The 19,695-nt window shown below is 34.3% G+C and overlaps 1 protein-coding gene across 11 annotated transcripts in view; it reads right to left on the bottom strand.

Moving 5' to 3' along the window:
• LOC117034109 (suppression of tumorigenicity 18 protein) overlaps positions 1–9,036 on the bottom strand; it is a 152,328-nt gene extending 143,292 nt beyond the window's left edge. For 5 of the 11 annotated variants that reach the window (XM_033126809.1, XM_033126808.1, XM_033126816.1 and 2 more), the window contains exons 1-2: positions 8,837–9,036; positions 1,309–1,387 (exon numbers count right to left, since the gene is read on the bottom strand). Coding sequence is in view for 2 of the 11 variants with exons in the window: in XM_033126807.1 (XP_032982698.1) it covers positions 4,014–4,186 (173 nt within the window). In the remaining 9 variants the exon portion in view is untranslated. Of the gene's footprint in view, positions 1–1,308; positions 1,388–4,013; positions 4,254–8,836 lie in introns of those variants that run through there. The other 6 variants (XM_033126815.1, XM_033126814.1, XM_033126817.1 and 3 more) reach the window with 4 other exon arrangements.
• Positions 9,037–19,695: the final 10,659 nt, after the last annotated feature.

Below are 19,695 nucleotides of genomic sequence, written 5' to 3'. Positions count from 1 at the left end.
GGGTGCATCTTTCTAGTTGATGGTATTCTTTTACAAATTAGGTTTTCAACAAAATTTTTCAGTTTTTGTTTTCTTATTCTCTTTAATCTATACCCCAAGAATGAAAGTACTGTTTATTCTCTCTAAATAATTAACCATTTCATTTTTATCTGGTTCTGCCTACTGTGACAAATAAAGATAACTAAATTTTGTCTCGTGCCTAACATACATATATGAAACATCTGAAAAAAAAAAAGATGAGACAAGGTCTACACATTGACCTTTAGCCATGTTTCTTTCATGAGGAAAAACTCAACATTTAGAAAATTAAATTAAACTAACGATGGTACTTTTAAATTTTAGAAAAGGTGGAGAAAATATACCACAAAAATTTGCATGCCTTTTTTTTTATTAAATCATAATGTAAATGTTTTTCATGGAATTACTAAATGTAACTTCGGTACAATAATATATCAATTAATATGTATTTTACTCCAACAAACCAACTAATATAATATTTAGGAATATTTAGAGAACATGTATTTTGTGCAGATATCTCTGGCATCTTCAAATAAATCAAATAAATTAAAATGTTCTAATCTAAAAATCTAGTATACTGTTGTAGCTACTTAACAGTATAAGTTACTAATAAGACTTTGAAGGCATTGGCATTTTTGTGGGCCAGTGCAATTTATCTGTGGATATAAGAAATATGAGATCAGAAACTCTTAGCAACAAAATTCTTGCAAAGTTGCAACTTAAATGTATAGGTCAAATGATATCAGAACAAAATTCCTGCGATCAAAAACTGAAGAGTTAAGAAAGTAATAAATTCTTGCCCAAAAGCTTATAAATTTGATGCAACACTTGACAAAACAATATTCAAATACTTGTAAAGAAACTTGGGTATCTCTTAGAGTTCACTGGAATGAAATTTTGAAATATTCAGCAACAAACTAGGTTCAAGTTTCTTTAAATAGTGATAAAAGAAAATACTTTCCTTGAAGAGGGATTTTTTTTTTTACCAAATCTAAAGTATCAAATAAAAGAAATAATCTTAGCCAAACCATGAAATAAATCCCAAAGGGACAAAATTAAAATATTAATTTTTAAAAAAGGAATGAGGAGTAAATGAAATAATCTTAGTAGATACTTTTGCTATAATTAAATATTTAAATTATAGATAAACCATTTTGAAATTAAATGAAATTAAGTATTTTTGCTTATAGAGAATTTAAGTTGAAATGGCATGAAATTATGCATTCATGACAAATTATGGTCAATTTGATCATATATACTTAATATACATCTAGTATTTTAACTTGTTACCTTAGACTTGAAATTATCACTCAGCCATGTAAAATGGAATTTTCACCGTTCTTCAAGAAATCTCACACAATTTAGGTCTCTGAAAGTAAAAACACGAGAAAGAGTTCTGTACTGGTAGGGAGTATACAACATGGTATTGGCCACTTACTGTCTCAAACTCCAAGTGAAAGTTAAAAAACTCTTTGAACACCTACGATACACCAGGGGCTTTAGGCACATTATCTTATTTAATTTTCACATAAGTCATGAGGTAATACTTATCTATCCTGGTCCCCATCTAACAAACCAGGATACCGAGGCCCAGAATAGTTAAATAACTTATCCAGGACCACAAATTTAGTAAATGGAAGGTTTCAAACGTGAACTTGAGAAAGGAGGGTCATAGAGTCTCTTGTCACTGTATGTCACTCATATGACACTTATAATGACTGCCTTATTATCCAGAAAATGTTTTATAGTTCTTAGATCATAATCTTTACGGGTGGGAATGAGGACCCTATAGTATCCACAGCACCTAGTGATATCCTTTGAAGCAAGTTGTTTTAATAATACTTATTTGTCAAATAAGTGAATCTGAATAAAAGTTCAGTAATACAAAGTTTCCCTCTGTCAACAAAAATTAAGTTTCTCAAATTTCTTTAAAAAAAGTTATACATCTGATAAAACCATTTTCTTAGCGTATTTCCATAGTTAAATTTTTTAAATCTCTCAAATTCAAGACCAATATTAGTGGAAACAAGTTCACATAAACCAAAAAGTAATGATCTGTGCCCTCTAATCTTAATTACAACAGAGCCCTATTTTGTTTTCAACACTCACAATTCCATTTCTGTGAAAATAATTTCACTCAGTTTTATCAGTCTAACAGATTTCAGTCAAGTTTGCTCACCCTTTGCTGTAGTGGTGAGGACAGGGATAAAATATTTACAGCCATCCAAAAGGATTGTGTGTTTTCTGAACAATTTACTTCTATATTAACAGGATGAACATTAGTAACTATAGAAAAATAAATTACAATACATGATATTCAAATTTAAGATGTTCAGTATCAAAAGATAATCTAATATATCTGTAATGCCCGAAAGAGTGACTAGTTGTGTAATTGCCTTAAACTAAAACTGTTAGGTAGCAAGTGTAGCCATTTCAGGGAGCTTTCTTTCCCCATGATTTCTACCATATTAAAGGCATGATGATGAGATTATATATTAGAAAAGTCTGAATTTAGTTAAATCAAAGTACATCTTCCTTTTATATGTTTTACTTGCGATTAACAAGACACAATTATACCACATTCTTCACAAAATCTATTTCCTTCAAATTCTGGTTACTATAAAATAATACGTTTGTAATACATAATATATGTTATATACTATACACATACAGACTTAAACAAATTATATAAGTAAAATGAATGTTGGGAAGGCACTTGGAAGGCACTATGACTTAAAAAAAGAATATGTGACCTCTGATCACCCAGATCATATTATGAACTTCTATTATGAATTTCTCATGAATACTAATAGTAAGATTTATTCTGTATCATATTTCTATATCTTACATAAATAAAAATGTTTCAGTGCAAGTAATGTGAGTTAGCAGCTGATTTCTACATAATATGGAGAATTTTAATTTGTGAACAGATGATTATGACATGCCATTCTAATATCAAATGACAGTGTTTTTAAAAATTGTATCCTGTCACTGATATTATGAATCCATCTATTTTAAAATACCACACTTATGTTAATAATACTTTTTAAATGTTTTCAATGAGATTGTCAGAGTTTATTAAACCGTTGACGATCCACTTAGGTGACAGTTCTCAGAATAAAATATCTAATTTACCTGAATGTCTTGTAACAATATCATCCCCTCTTGAACTAAGCATCCTCTGAGTACACAAGTTTAAGGCAGGCAGACATTTCAGCAAGGAAAATAAGACTATCTGGCAACTTCCTGTTGCCATATTTCTCTAAAAGGATCCTGCAACCTTATACTTCAATACTGCAAATGCATTTTTCCAGCGACACAGTAAGCCAATGCTCAGTGTCAGATAGCTTTGATTTTTTTCCCCAAGTACAGCAAGCAAATAACCACTAATCCTATTCAATATTACAGATTCGCAGCAATGATTTTATTTGCAGATTCAAGAGAAATGAAATACACGAAGAAAAGAGGAGGCTTTATTTTCTTGTTTTGTTGTGTTGGATTGGTTGACTTTTAAGATACTGATCAAGGAAATGATTATCCCATATATGATATTTAATATATATTAGCAGATGGGACAATTTTATATTGAAGAATGAAGTTCATGCCTCAGGTTTCCACTTTCTTTTAAAAGCAGTAGGACTAACTAAAATCAAAGTTGCCACATGCATTTGAAAGTTTTTCAAACCTGAACACAAATGTGAACGGTAGTCATTTGTGAAAGCATCATTTCTCCAATAAATAGTCTACCTCTGAAATTCAAGTTCACTTGCATTTTGGAGTATACTTTACTTTTGAAATGTAAAAACTTTTATGAAAAGACAAAACAAAACAACAATAACAACATAAGAACATTGATCACTGAAGCAATATCTCCAGAAGTGATAGCAAAATCCTTTCATTCTGACCTACGTGTCGAGAAACGGACTTTCAGCTTCATGGTTAGGCTAAGATTTGTTCTACTTTCTCCCTAGGGCTTAATTGCCAGACTGACTTACCGGTGCCTCCTAGCCTTTGTTCTGCCTCTCACGCTGACATCAGGGAAGCAGTGATGTAGAATAAAGCAGGGGTGGGCTAGGTTAGTCCAGTGTTTGTGTCGTTGTGTGGTGTGCAGGGACACTCTGTGATACTCTAGTGAGCTGCTAAGCTTTTTTTGTAGGCTTTGTGTCATTTACTTAACGACCAATCTCATTAGCTGCCAGGGTACAATGGGCTGATGCATTTTCTATGTACATACTCTACACAGTGACCCTCAAGGTTGCCGAAGGTCTATTTAATCAGTCAAATGCTGAATATATTTGCAGTAAATCACTGAAAAAAAAAAGAAAAGAAAAGAAAAGAAGAAGAAAGAAAAGAAAATTTAAAAAAAGGACTACTGAGGTATCTTATAGGCTTACTATTTATGGGTGGTTATTCACAGGTAATAAAATGCATGCATATTTAGCCAAAACAAGGGTAGCGCAGGCAGAGATGAATTATCTAGTTTGCACTGGTGACCTTAATTTTGTGAAACTTTCAGAATCAAAGATATTTTTTCTTCACAAGGAACCCAGATTTGAAATTTAATTTCTGTCTTAGTTTGATCATATTAGCAAAACAAAAAAGAATTGATTTCTTTAGCAGTTTCTCCTTACTCCGAAGTCACCCCCACTTCAGTCCTACCCCCTGCCCAAGCAGCCTCAGAACTGGCAAAGTTGCATTTATGCCTTCTTTCAGTTACAAGGTAAAACCCTTTTAACTCCTATGAAAAATGAAATGCTGAGAGCACTATGAATGACGACAGCTGTCCATAAGTATCAGGGAGAGTTCTATTGTCCAGCTTGTCCCTGGATAAAATGAATACTTTACAGCAGAGGCTGTTCAGCTTGGCTAAAGAGTATGGGGAGAAGGGGAGGAGGTCACTGGAGATTTCACACACTAATTTAATCTGGGAAAAGGACAGGCTCTACATCTCCCTTGAACAGACTGGCAGCAATCTGGGCCCCCACAGAACTATCTCCTTTTGCCTGTGCTCTATTTATTCCTTATCTCTGTTTACCAACCGCTAGGTCCCTTTCATTCACACCACGAGGCCGTTTTTCCTACTATCAGTCAGCAGCTGACACTGTGGAAGAGGCTCAAAGGAAAAAAAAAAAAAAAAAAAAAAGATCAAAACTAAACCAAAGCTGTATAAACAATGCAACAGTACAAGTAAATGCATAAACCCTGATTCTTAACCCAACCCAAAGGGTGCAAACACAACCTTTATAGTAAATCCAATAAACCCACCACAGTGAGCTATGGGCCACAGAGAAAGAAAAGTCAAAAACCATTCATGAAATCACCATCCAAAAAGAATATATCCTGGCTCCTGAAACAGGCTTGGTTTCAGAGATGTTCTTATCTCTATCATGGATCAATTAACTGGCAACAGGAAACATTTGCCCAAAAAGGTGACCTATGCATTTCGAAGGGAAAGTTCACTCTCATTAAAATGTTAGGAGATAAAGAATTCACCAATATGACCCAAAGTTAAAGGGAATTTAACATTAACTTTTCTCATACCTTATCACGTTGATTAAATTTAAACAATACAAGAAACTGGGCATCAAATCTCCATTATTTTTATATAAAGATACTAAAAAGTCCTGTGCAACCAGCCAACTAAATCTTTTTTCCATGCTTTGTCATAGTTAACATAGCAGAGGTGTTGGGAAAAGACTGCGTACAACTTTCTATCTTTTGAAGTATTCTCAAGGTGTGAATGAAAACAGAGACTGGAGCACCTAGTTTAGAGTGTAGAAAGAGGAGAAAACAAAACAAGTGTTATTTTTGAATCTTGCAACTTTTGAGTAAATATAAATTTTGAATCTAAAATATTCTTTACTTATATTAATTTGAATACTAAATAATTTTGAATATTTCAACAAATGGGAGGATGCTACTTAATATAAGTTCATTGATGTGATTCAGAATATATACATATATCAGAGTATATATGTATATATTATAAGCATAAATACACACACTGCTATCCATATATACATATACAAAATGAGAAAGTGCAAAATTTCTAGTGTCTGCTTTCACCTACGTTAAAAACTGATTCACTTTAAATTTTGCTGAGTTTTTTTTTAACTATTGAAATGATTGGAAATGATTGGTGATTGTCATAAAAATCAACACCGTTATTGACTCAATCGCTAAAACCTTTACCAAAAAGGGAGGACAAAATGTAGCTCATTATCTAGCATGATCAAGTGGACCACATTTCAGTTTGTGTTTTCACCTATATGCATTATGAGCAAGGAAGTTTTTACTACTTGGATCCTTTTTTTCCAAATGAATTAATGAATTAAATTTATCCTTTCACCAGCTGCTAGGCAGCAGATGGAACCATTTCTGAAGCCTTGTTGAATTCAATCCATAAAACTCATTTCCCAGGATTAGCAGTCCAAAGTTTCTTTTAATGTTTATATACCGCTTGGGATTTTGAATTTCATGATGCTAAACTTTCAATTTAACTATTCTTTTTGCATTTCATATCAAACAATTATGATCTTTTGGATTTCTATAGCAGACGTGGCATGTCACATAAGGACAAGAACTAATTTCAAGAACAATAAATTTTCTGTTTCAAGCAAGTTACATTTTCTGATGTTTGTTCACGTTGGCCTATACTACCATGGAAACTATTTGCATTGTGCTTTTATATTGTCAGCCTAAATGATTACATACTTAATTGCTTATGACTTTTGTTCATTTCCTCATAAATACTTTAAAGATGCAACCAGGAACATTCGTTAACATTATGGAAGTTTAAAGTTTTGCAATTTAATTACAAGAGTAAGATTGTCACATATCTGCAAATAACTATTGTATATACAAAGTTAATTTCTCTAATAAGAAATTAATCCTGACCTTTAAAAATGGTAATAAAGCCAATTACACAGATTATGTAGATACGCACTATATAACAGTTAACAGTTAAGAGTCTACTACCATGGACAGCTCCAAACATATTTATTCTTTTCTACTTAATTTGCACTTATAAATGTCTAATTTAAGAAGAACCAGGAAACTTTAACTCTACTGGTTTGATGTTATAGCAGAATAGTAATGGCCACTCTTCAAAAAAAAGTGGGGGGCCTCCTTTAAACATAACTGAGAATCTCATGAAAGTTCCAATGTACTTTGAAACGTTTTAAATACGACTACCTTATTCTCTCCAAAGGACAGTATATTTACATTTAAAATATGAAAGCTTTTAAGCTAAAATGATGCTGCTCCTATAACATAAATACAACTAAAAAAGAGTGAATCACTCTTATGTGCAACAGTGATTTCCGCTAATTTAGCACAAGAAATCTATATTAATCTAATATTGGAGTAAGCCAAGAAGGCCACATAATAATCACCACTGAGTAAATGAATATTTAGAAGAAGGAGAAAAAGAGATCACTGGTAATCTTAGATTACACGCATAAAAGTAGGATAATATGCAGATGTTATTTGCAAGGAAAAAGAAGTTAGGTAAAGTCTAATTTCAGTTTTATTTTAGACTATGAATCTGATTATTCCCTGAAATTTATTTTTTTTCCTAACATAGAGATAGTGTACACAGTTTTGTTCAAGGATCCTTCATCATTTTTTCTTTTTACCTTACTGGATTTTACAGTGCTAGTTATGGCATAAGATGAGAGTTGTAATAACTTTTTCCGACAATAAGCCACTTTCTTAAAAAAATATCAATACTGGAGAAGTTATTTTACATACTTTGCCTATTAGCTGCTTTGTTCTTTGAAACTGAAAAAGCTCACTACACCCATTTAGGAGACTACTTCTATTATTTCCATATGTATCAAAGCAAACATATTTAATAAAACCTTGTTAGAATGAAAGGAATATGAGACAAAGTACTTTTTTTCCAAGATATTTGAACATTTTCTCTATCCTTTAGTAATATTTCATTGAACTCATCCTTTTGCAAAATTTTGTTCAATGTTAGTCTTTCTCATTTTACAACCTTTTCTAATATTACCCTTTTACTTTCTGAAGAGTCTTCTGACATCTGCATTTACCAAAAATGAACTGTATCATTTTTAAGGAGACTGATCTCATTCAATTCTCTAAATATTTAAAGACAAGATTATAAATACAATACTTATCAATTTAAATTTATTTGCAACTTCCCACAAACTCTTTTCCTATGTGAAACCATGACAAGAATTTCAGCTTTTCAAAAAGAATATATGAAACATCTTTTTGATATTGGTTACTCATTTATACAAATAACTGATATTGTTGTGTTGACAACCGCTCCACCCCAAAAGATTTCTATTCTAGTGAGATGTCAGATTTGGGGTCTCAATGGTAATTTTTGCAATTCCAGAAATTATTTCCACTTTACTTTTTACAAAGGAAAAAGTATACTGAGTTTCATCTCATATCAAGTACTCTCTGCTGCAAATTTGCACATTTCAAAATGTATATGAACAAAGGCGTTACTGATGCAGTGTAAATGCAATTGCACCATGGCATTTTATTCTGAAATCCTTCGCAGAACACAGTAACCTTTTTTTTTTTTTTTTACAAAAAAAGAGAGACAGAAATAGCATTTAAAATAATGACCTAGTATACATCACAGCAAGAACCAAAAACCAAAGTTCAAGACACACATCAGAAAAACCATCGACACACTTCTAAACTTCAATCTCTAGTAATATATATTTTTCTAGAAACAAAACTAAATGTTATGACATAAGACATGAAAACTTACTAAAATTCAGAATGACTTAAACATCAGTGAAAACCATATGTGGTTCAAAACTTTTAAACTTACTTTTTTGTTTGTTTCCAAAACTTATATTTCTCTCCTCCCTTGTGTGCTGAACGGAAACACTAAAGCTGTTTCTTTCAAAGGTAGTTCCCATGATATGACAACCCGTGCCTTTGACTGCTTAGAGATAAGCACCTGCATTTGTGTCCCCTCTTTACGTCACACCTCCTATTCAGACCTTCTCAATATGATTCACATTTGCACATCAACAGCCTCATGCGCATACACAGATTTTTTTTCGGCTCTGGGCCCAAAACTTTCACTTTAATTTTCATCACATGATTGCTGTGGCATATGTCCTTCCAAACCTCCCATATATCAGTCATCATGCAAATGAGATGGAATATCACTCCTCTGCAGCAGATGGCCAGGGATGATAACAATGGCTCAACAGAGGAGATTCAATGTCCCTGACTTTATCGCCACGGCAACAACAACCTAAAATATATGTAATGGAAGTGGTGCTTATTAATTTTGCAGGCTCAAGTGTTCTGATTTTGTGAGTGAATGGGCTGAGTTAAAAAGGGGGCTGTGTCCTCCTGCCTCTAGAAGACTATCTATAAAAGCCAGGGACCTGGAAATTATTTTCAGTGACTAAGAAGGCAACAGCCTAGCAATTATTTGAGTAATTAGGTGTAATTCCTCCCTGTAGGCCTTGTACCCTCCTGTGCTTGCTTCACAGAAGCTCACGAATTAGACAGGCACAGATACTGAAAAGAAAAGTGCCTCAAGATACAGCAGGAGAGCTTGCAGGAGCCCTGTCACTTGGCCTCCACCAGGCTTGGTAAACACAAGCCCCAAGCTATAAGTAAATAGAGGCCCCACTTCACAAACACACACCAATTAAAATGACAAAAGCAACCACACTTCTGGGTGGAGCTGAGGAAAGCTTTATTCTTGCACTAGACCCCATGCAAGTTGCACACAGAAGGGTCTGCTAGTTCAGAGTACCAAGCGCTCCGTTTCCATTACTAGCTGTCACGACTGGACACTAGCTCACACCTCTCTGCCAATTGTGCCGTTGTCACCAGGGAATTTTTTTCATGTGGCTATTTTAGTGGATACTCAATATGCACTCCTAATAGTATTAAATAAATTAAATAATGGAAAAACAATTCTTCACAATTTGCAATAAGACCTTCTACATTTAAAGACATGACTACCAAATTGCCCAAACAAGTGGGAGCTTATGATACACATATGGATGAAAAACTGAGTGAAAAATCTTGTCTGCAAATATTTTCCTGGAAAATAATTTTTAAACACCCTTTGCAATATTTTCATGCTAACACATAAAAAAATTAATTTTTGCTTGTTTATAGGGTTGAATCGCATATTAACATTTTTAAAAGTTTGAGTCTACTTATTTTGCATTATTTTTAAGAAAAACCACCATGGCAGTTTTATAAGAGCAAACTAGACTCTGTGGAGGGAGAGAGAGAGAGAGAGGGAGAAAAAAAGAGAGAGAGAGAGAGAGAGAGAGAGAGAGAGAGAGAGAGACAGAGAGAGAGAGAACTTACTGCTTTAGAAGAGGATAGTTGTTTATAAAAAAGAATTAAAACCTTCCCACACCCTTTCAGCATTCAACAAAGCCCATAGACACTGTGCTAGGCTCTGCACAGAATGAGGAATGTGAGGTATCTTTGTATTCTCTTCTAGCAGGACCTAAATAAATTATTGAAGACCCTTTCCTCCTACTGTTCTTTTACAGTGTTTGGTTTTCTGAGAGGCACCTCACCCCCCAACCCCATTCCGCACCCCTGCTCACCGTTTCTGACTGGCTTCAGCCTTTCCTCCAAAGAACTGGCAGCACATGCATGGAGATAGGATCCCTCTAGCCTGTTATGCTAGTGTCCTCCAAGTCTATATTAATCAAAACAAAGTAGTCTACTACTTGCTAAAATCAAGTACAATATTATATGCTTTACAACCTAACTTTAAAAATAGTTCCATTTTCCACCATGAGGGGATGTGTACATTCACTTTCCTTCCTAACATGTGGGCTATCAATTCATCATTTGGTATTGTAAATAATATAATTGCATAGTGCAAAACTTCATTGTGCTATTTAAAGGTAATATTCTAATGTGAGAGAAATTAGTAGCCGGGAATGTCCAGTCTGAAAATACCCACACTGGGAGTTATAGTACTTAAACTCCACTCTGTGAATGAATCCCTTTACAGAGCCATCAACTGTACCAATACAAGATGCAAATGAATCCATATAAGAAGCAAATATTGTTGCCACAAGAATAGTGTATTAACAATATGGATTTCTAACTGACAGACCAGTCACCTGATCAATTTCAGTGACTTTAATAGATATTAACACCGAAACAAACCTAATGTTGGACATTTTAAAAATAATAGCTTTATTGAAATATAAATGACATACCAAATTATTTACCCTTTTAAAGTACACAATTCAATGATTTTTACTATACTATAAAGTTGTGCAACCATTGCTGTGATTTTAGAACATTTTCATCACCCCCTTCAAAAAATACCATAACTATTGGCAGTCACAACCTATTCACCCACCCCCATTCCTCTCCTCCCTGGCCAAATCCTTCCTTCAGGCCCACGCAACCACTAATCTACTTTCAGTGTCTATGAATTTGCCTATTTTGGACATGTCATAATAACCATACAACATCTTATCCTTTGTTACTGGTTTCTTTCACTTAACATAATATTTTCAAATTTCATCCATGTTGTAGCATGTATCAGTAACTTTCTCTTTATCACTGAATGATATTTCATTATTTGGATATACCACAGTTTATTTATTCACTCACCAGCTGATGGACATCCATGAATTATGCTGCTATAAATACTAATATACAAGTTTTGTGTGGAAATATGTTTTTATTTCTTTTGGGTGTATACCTAGGAGAGGAATTGCTGGGTCGTTTGGTAACCCTATGTTTAACTGTTTGAGGAACTTCCAGAGTAGTTTTCCAAAGTAGCTGCACCATTTTACATTCCCATTAGTAATGTATGTGTCCTATTTTCTCCACATTTTCACCAACGCTTGTGATTGTCTATTTTTTTTTTTTCATTATGGCCATTGTAGGGCATGTGAAGTTGTATCTTGTGGTATTGATTTGCATTTTCCTAATGACTAATGATACCGAGCATTTTTTCATGTGCTTATTGGTTATTTGTATATCTTTTTTTTGGAGAACTGTCTGTTCACATCTTTTAACCATTTTAAATTGGATAATTTGTCTTTTTATTATTAAGTTGTAAGAATTATTTACATATGTGTCCTTAGATACAAGTCCCTTATCAGCTACATAATTTATAAAAATTTTCTCCCATTGTATGTGTTATCTTTCTACTTTCTTGATTTTCTCCTTTAAAACACACGTTTTTAATTATGAAAAAGTCCAATTTATCTATATCAGTTCTTTGACTGCTTGTGCTTTGCTGTCATATCTAAGAAACTATTGCAAAATTCAAAGCCGCAAAGATTACACCTGTGTTTTCTTCTAAGAGTTTTATAGTTCTAGCCCTTACATTTAGGTCAACCCATTTTGAGTTAACTTCTGTACATGGTGTAAAGTAGGGGTCCAGCTGAATTCTTTTGCACGTGGATATCCAGTTGTTCAAGCATCTTAGTTGAAAAAAATATTCTTTCCCTGTGAATTGCCTTAGCATTCTTGCAAAAAAACAATTTACCACAGAAGTAGGCATTTATTTCTGGACTCTCAGTCCTTCATTAATTGCTATGTCTATCTTTATGCCAGTGCCACATTATCTTGATAACTATAGCTTAGGAATTGTAAATTCCAAAATCCACTAAGTTTTGAAGTTTTAAAAATATGAATCCTCTTTGTTCTTTTTCAAGATTGTTTTGGCTATTCTGAGTCCCTTGAATTTCCATATAAAATTTAGGATTAACTTGTCAATTTCTGCAAAGAATCCAGCTGGGATTTTGATAGGAAATGTTTTGAATCTGTAGATCATTTTGGTTAGTATTGCCATCTTAACAATATTGAAATTTCTAATCCATGGACATCTTTTCATTTATGTAGGCCCTTACTTTCTTTCAGTGATATTTCATAGTGTTCAAAGTTTTATGCTTCTCTTGTTACATTTATTTCTAAGTATTTTATTCCTTTGATGCCATTGTAAGTAAAATGGTTTTCTTACTTTCATGTTTTGTTTGTTCATTGCTACTGTATAGAAATACAATTGATTTCTGTACATTTGTTTTGTAAACTGAAACCGTACTGAACTTATTAGCTCTGTTTTTTAGTGGATTCCTTCATATTTTCTACATAAAAATCTATATACAATGTCATATCATCTGCAAATGGAAATAGTTCTACTAGTTCCTTTCAATCTGGATGACTTTTATTTTATTTTCTTGTCTAATTATCCTGGCCAGAACCTGCAGTATGGATTAGAAGTGGTGAGAGCAGACATCATTGTTTTGTTCCCGATCTTAGAGGGAAAAAAGTCAGTCTTTCACCACACTAAACATTATGTTAGCTAATTTGGGAATTTTGAAAACTCAGTTTAAAGGCATTTTAAACTTAAACGCTAATTGCTACCTGGCATAGTAAACTGCTCTACATTGGTATAACCCCTAGGGAGACCAAAAAGAAATCCTCTACTCTCTAAAATTTTATAAGTACCTGTTGTGGAATTTGTCATAGTGCTGGTCACATTTCCTCCCTAGCTGCCTGCTTCCCTAAAATCTGCTAAGGTGTGATTAGAATCCTTTGACATGGGAATTCATTCTCTCCAGTTTGGCTTGCCTGGGTGGCTCAGAGCATCCTTAAGGAAGTCAGCAACAGCCTGTTAGAGCTAAGTAGCAAAGTTTTCTTTGAAGTGTTGCAGGTTCTGGTAGTAAAGGTCAGCTGGATCCCAAACTTAGTAACACTGTAGAGGCCAAACTATAGGTTTGACTTCTAGGTCTTCTACCTTTCATGCCAACATTTTTGAACATGCTCTGTCAAGGTCAGATGTAAACAGCGCACCTAAATTCTACCAGCTGCCTGGGATTAAACGAAAGGACAATTCATAAGTATATTGTTCATGTAGTTCACACTGCCCATTTTTTATCTTTTCATATGGATTCTGAGTATTTCCTATAACTATTTACAAAAGTAGAATATTTATAGCCAATAAAATGAAATCAGATTTTAGGAAAATTATAGAATCATATGACAGTTTGATAATGAACGAAAGAAGAGACCCCCCCCAATGCAGCAACATGTTAGCTCAAATGATTTCTATAATGATGATATTATCAACAGTAATTGTAGCTAACACTTGTCTTACTGCTTATCTTATGGCAAACATTGTTCTACGTACTTTTTTGTGGATTAATTTGGAAGTTGAGGCACTAAAATATCAATAAATTTTCCAAGTACTGCCAGTAAGGTTGTTGGGCTAAGATTCATACTCAGATCGTCTGCCTCCAGGCTCACACTCTTAACCACAATGCAATACTGCTAATTTCACTCATACCTCTCCGCATCATATCAGATCAGTGAAAACCATCATGGGTCTGATAAAGAAATTCTCCAGAGAATTTTTTTTCCTTTTTTCTTTGGCATTTTTACAAGACATTGACACCAGTAAAAACATTTTCTAATGTTGCATCTTCTAAACTTTTATAGAACTGTTATCATTCAGGAAAGTGAAAAATTTTCATGTAAAATTGATTGATGGAATCAGTAAGAAATTTTAAAGCTCTTTCTTTTATCAGGTCATTCTTTTCATCAGGAACCAGAGGAACACTAAAATATAGTTTAAAATATAATGAAGGGTAAAATATTTGCTGAGAAACGTGGTATATATCTATATATCTATTTCTGTACTTGTATATATATATATATATATATGTATATATATATATATATATATATATATATATATATATATATATATATATCTTTACCTATACCTATGCCTATATCTATGCTTGTATCTATATTTATCTCTATATCTATTATGTCTATAACTTTATATTTGCAATATGGCCTTGATATTAGATAAATAATTTTGCTTCATCACCAGGCAACTGAATTGCCTGTGGTCCATACATTTGGTGGCCAGCTCACTCATATTCTTTCTTGTTCACAATCACCAAGTGATGTGAAACACCACTCACCTGTGTAAAATCTGTTTTAAGATCCCTTTACATGATTTACATGTGTGGTGGAATGGTGGCTTTGGATAGGGGACTTAGGTGATCTAAAATGTCACCATGGTAATGTGCTCATCTGCTTCATCCCTCAACATTCTTGCTGGTTCTGGATCACACTCCCATAGCTGAAAGTCCAGCACTGTATGTGCTGGGGATATGTAAAGTCATTCTAGCTGCATAGGTCCTTAATTTCTCATTTCTCTGTATACTCCTTTTACACACACACACACACACACACACACGAGTGCAGAACAGTTATCCTATTTAGATAGATTTGTACTTAATCTTAATTCAAGCTGCTATAATAAAATATCAGAGACTGGCTGGCTTGAACAGCAGATATTTATTTCTTACAGTCTAGAGGCTGGGAAGTCCAAGATCAAGGTGATTCAGTTCCTGGTGAGAACTCTCTTCCTGGCTTGCAGATGGCTGTTTTTTCACTGTGTTCTCACATAGTGGAGAGAAAGAAAGCTCTGGTCTCTTTCTTTTCTTATAAGGGCACTAATCCCATCTTGGGGGAGGGGGAAGGGCTCACCTTCATGACCTCATCTAAATTTAATTACCTCCCAAAGGCCTCACTTCCAAAAACCATCACATGAGGGGTTAAGCTTTCAATATATTTGGGGAAGGACACAAACATTCAGTCCATAACAACTAGTTTATTTCCCTCATCACAGAAAGGCAAATCAGACTTATTATGATTTACTCTTAGGAAAAACTCATATTTTCTAGACTGGTAATTTGACTTCCAGGTTTCCTTCTCACTGTGATTTAACACTGTAGACCACAATGTCTCAAACAAAGGATTCTCTGTGTTTTCTACAATTAGTTTTGTAAATGTATTTGAAAGAAGTGTCTTCATGACTGAACAGTTAGCATTTAAAACAACAAAAAAAGCAAATACAGAGCAAAGGAGGAAGGATGGATTTAGAATGGCCCAAGCAAAGCAGACAGCCTGTTGGCTAACATTGAATACCCTGGGATTGGAGGTGAGGCTGACATGGTGCTCTGAATGCTCAGCTGCTGCCACTGACTTTTAAAGAGGTGAGAAAAAACATCTAAATAAATCATTTGCAAAGACCTTTAAAATGTTGAACATGTTTTCAGAGATCACACAATATTTTTCTTACACTTTGCTGAACAAACATCATGAACAGAGGCTATTCTGGACCTAATCCTAGGAAATGAGGCAAGGATAACAACTATTATGTGATGTGGGGGCTGTCTCAGATTTGGTGGGTCTCCTATCATTCAGTATTCATCTCTGGTCTACAGCACAGAGCCTAAAGCCTCTCAACAACGTGGAAATGCAATTTGGTTAAGGAGCTTACTCAGCCATTTCACTGGTCTAGGATTCAAGGCCCTTTTTAATTCTCATGTTGGGTTAATTCCCCAAATATAAACTTTCTCAATCTTAGCAGGAAGTCCAGATTTTGAAGGTCTAGTCCTATTGAGTCACTGACTAGTCATCTTGCTGATTAGTGTCCATGATTCCAATTTTCTCTATATAATATGTCCACCCACAGCCACTTTCAGGATCCCCAGGCTCTAACAAGTTCTCTACCATTCCCAAAGCTCCCCAGAGCCTTTTATGAACTCCTTCAATTGTATTTCCAATGTCTTGTTCCAAGCTCTCATCATCCATTATCTGATCTCCTAACATATCCTAGTACCCAGTATCTCTGACAGTCCCAGGGAAATGTGCCTCTTCTCAAGACATCCTTTCCCTGTCTCCATCATTATTTTTCTATAAAGCATCCTTATGACTTTTCTTTCTTCCTGGACAAACAACCAGACCATGTCTCCCACCCTCCTTTGAAGTTAGGTGGGGCTGTGTGCCAAGGCCGTGAAGCAGCATGATGTGTTTGTCACTTACAGTCCACCCATATAAACCCCCCAAAATCATCTCTTCTTCCAACTGCACACATGACCGTAAAAGCTGTTATTTGAGGATGGCAGAGCCCTGGTCAGTTTGAGTCTTGAATGACTGAATAGACCAAAGCCCCTAACCTCTCTTACAAACCAAGAACTTTTAAAATTATTTACATGATCAAAAATTAAACTATTCATGTGTTGTGTCATTGTACTTTTTATGTGGATTTCTTATGCAACTTGTGTTAGCCTAATAAATACACCTCCTGCCTAAAAGTCTCTTTTATATATAGAAGTAAGTCCAAACTTCTTAGTGATACTTGGACTTTCTCAATTTTACCTCAGCCTACCTATTCAGCTATCTTACCTGATACTTTTTACACATAGACTGTATAGTTAGCTTCTCACCATTTACTGAAGGTGTCACACTCATTCTTATCTAAGAATAACTTTAATCTCTAGACATTATTTAAAAGAGGCATCAAATATGACTGTCTCACAGAACACCCCTCTCAAAAGGGGCCAAAACTTTTCTTACTGCTGTACTCTGGCTATTATATAGGTTGTAGCTTTTCCCCAGTCACCCAAGTCTATGGAGCCAAATTGAAGCTTCAGTGCTTCTGTGAAGGGCTTCTTCTGCCTTCTTGGCCTTCAGTTGCCCCATTTGGAGTGTCACAACTAACAGCTTAAATTTCATGCTATTTTTCCATTTTCCACACACATCTAGATTGGGGAATTGATAGGTGATGGGCACATTACAGTCTGAACAGATTGGATTCGTCTGTCATATACCAAGAGGAAATGAGGTTACTCCCTCTTCTTATCTAAACCATCTCCCAGGTAGATATATAGATGACTCAAAATACTTAGAGTTTTGCAGAAAAAAAGTTAAGTAATCCCCGAATGTTAAGACAGATTCATAAACCACTAACATTGGAAGAAGACTTTGCAGTTACCTAAGACAAGTACTTACCCAGACCTGAGTTTCACAAAACATCTTTGACAAGGATACACTTAAGTGACTACTGAGGGAATCAGTTCAATCTCTGCCGAGCTGTCAGAGCCAAATGTTGTTCCTCATATTTGACTACCATTATGAGTAAACTTACTGTTAACATTTTGCTATGTATATTTAATCCTTCTGATTTCTGATAACAGCATATACATTTTTATAAGTGAAGTCTACCAGAATTCCTTTAGTTATTTTACATTCTTTAAAATTGTGACAATTTCCAATTGAATTTATGTCCACTATTTTGGGGTGGGGATGTCCTATTTCTTAAACATTAAGAAACAACATATTAAGAAAATTTGAGTTATGTGGAGTTTATAAAGAGTAAGTCTCCACAATGTCCTCATAAATGGAGAAGGAAATGTTCATTAAGATGATTGCTCCAATCAAGTCAATAATGTTAAAAGTTCAAAATTTCAAAAGCCACTGATCCAAAATGAACAAATTAAATGACAATACTTGTTGAACTTCCAAAGAAAAATTATTTTTAAATTTTTAAAAATTTTGGAGCAGTTTTAGGTATTGTATAAGGAAACATTGGCCAAAGAGATTAACCTCTTAACTATCATGTTGAGTCTGAAAAAATTGGGGCCCAGCTCAGTCAGTAAATCAATACATAAAACTAAACCAGGTTTTGTGCCTTTGTTTTTGATTCTATAATTGAGAAGTGTAGATGCAAATAAATGGAAAGTGTAAAATGTTGGTGAGACCAAGAAAACAAGGTGTTCTCAAGGATTGTTAAAGAAATTTCTAGGTTTTCAGACCAAAATAAAGCTAGATGCAGCCTAATTTTTTCTTCTTCTTTTCACACATTGATTATTGAAAGGGACTTTAAAAAGAATAGTAGGATAATAGAAGCATTATAAAAACATAAACAAAAAAAGAAAATGAGTACAAGGTAACAGCTGCGAATGAAGTAAAACAGGGCAATGGGATAAAGAATGTGTGTGTGTCGGGGTAAGATTTATAATGGAAGGCATCACTGAAACCATGATGTTTTAGTTTAGATGTAAGTGACTACAAAATGTCAGCTGCTGGTGGGAGATCGAAAGGTAGAGAACTCAAAGCGAAAAAAGAGGCAAGTGCAAAATCCATAAGAAGACAATGACTCTGGTATGTCTGAAAGAAAATAGGGAGGTCCTGTGGTGGAGCAGAGATAACAAAGAAGAGAATAGGAAATAATGTCAAATGATTCAGGGCTTAAGCTGTGGCTAGGGGTTTAGATTAATTGTATGTACGATGGAAAGTTACTGGTTGTCTCCAACTAGGAGACAAAAATCGACCTATATTTTTAGAATATTACTCTAGATGTTGTATGGACAATAAATTGAAGAGACACAGAAAGCAAGCAAAAAGAGAAAGTAAATACTATGCAAATAATCCAGGCAGTTATCAGGTAGCTTATGTTCTGGAAGGGGAGCAGTGAAGATGGAAAAATATGGTCAGATTCAGAAAATATTTTGGAGATAGAATCCATAGAATTTGTTGGAAGTGAGATAAGAATTACTTCTTATTTTGTGGCCTTAGCAACCGTATAGAAGGCAGTACATTTAGTCATAAAGAGAAACTGGAAAGAAGATGTTTTTGTAAGGGGAGGGAAATAAAGAGTTGTCTTTTGGCCATGTCTAAATTAAGATGCCTATTGGGAATAATTCTGGATTTCAGTGAAAGTTCCAGTTTAGAAGACATAAATTTGGGCGTCATAGCCATGCAGATAGTATTTAAAGTCCAAGGGACTAGATAAGGATACATAGGAAAAGTATAGCTATAGGAAAGAGTAGAAATCCAGGGACTACATTATGGAACAAGATA

This window comes from Rhinolophus ferrumequinum, chromosome 14, assembly GCF_004115265.2.
Source record: "Rhinolophus ferrumequinum isolate MPI-CBG mRhiFer1 chromosome 14, mRhiFer1_v1.p, whole genome shotgun sequence".
NCBI classification, from domain to species: Eukaryota; Metazoa; Chordata; class Mammalia; order Chiroptera; family Rhinolophidae; genus Rhinolophus; species Rhinolophus ferrumequinum.
The sequence above is the reverse complement of the archived record's forward strand: the minus strand, read 5'-3'. Positions and strand labels throughout refer to the sequence as shown.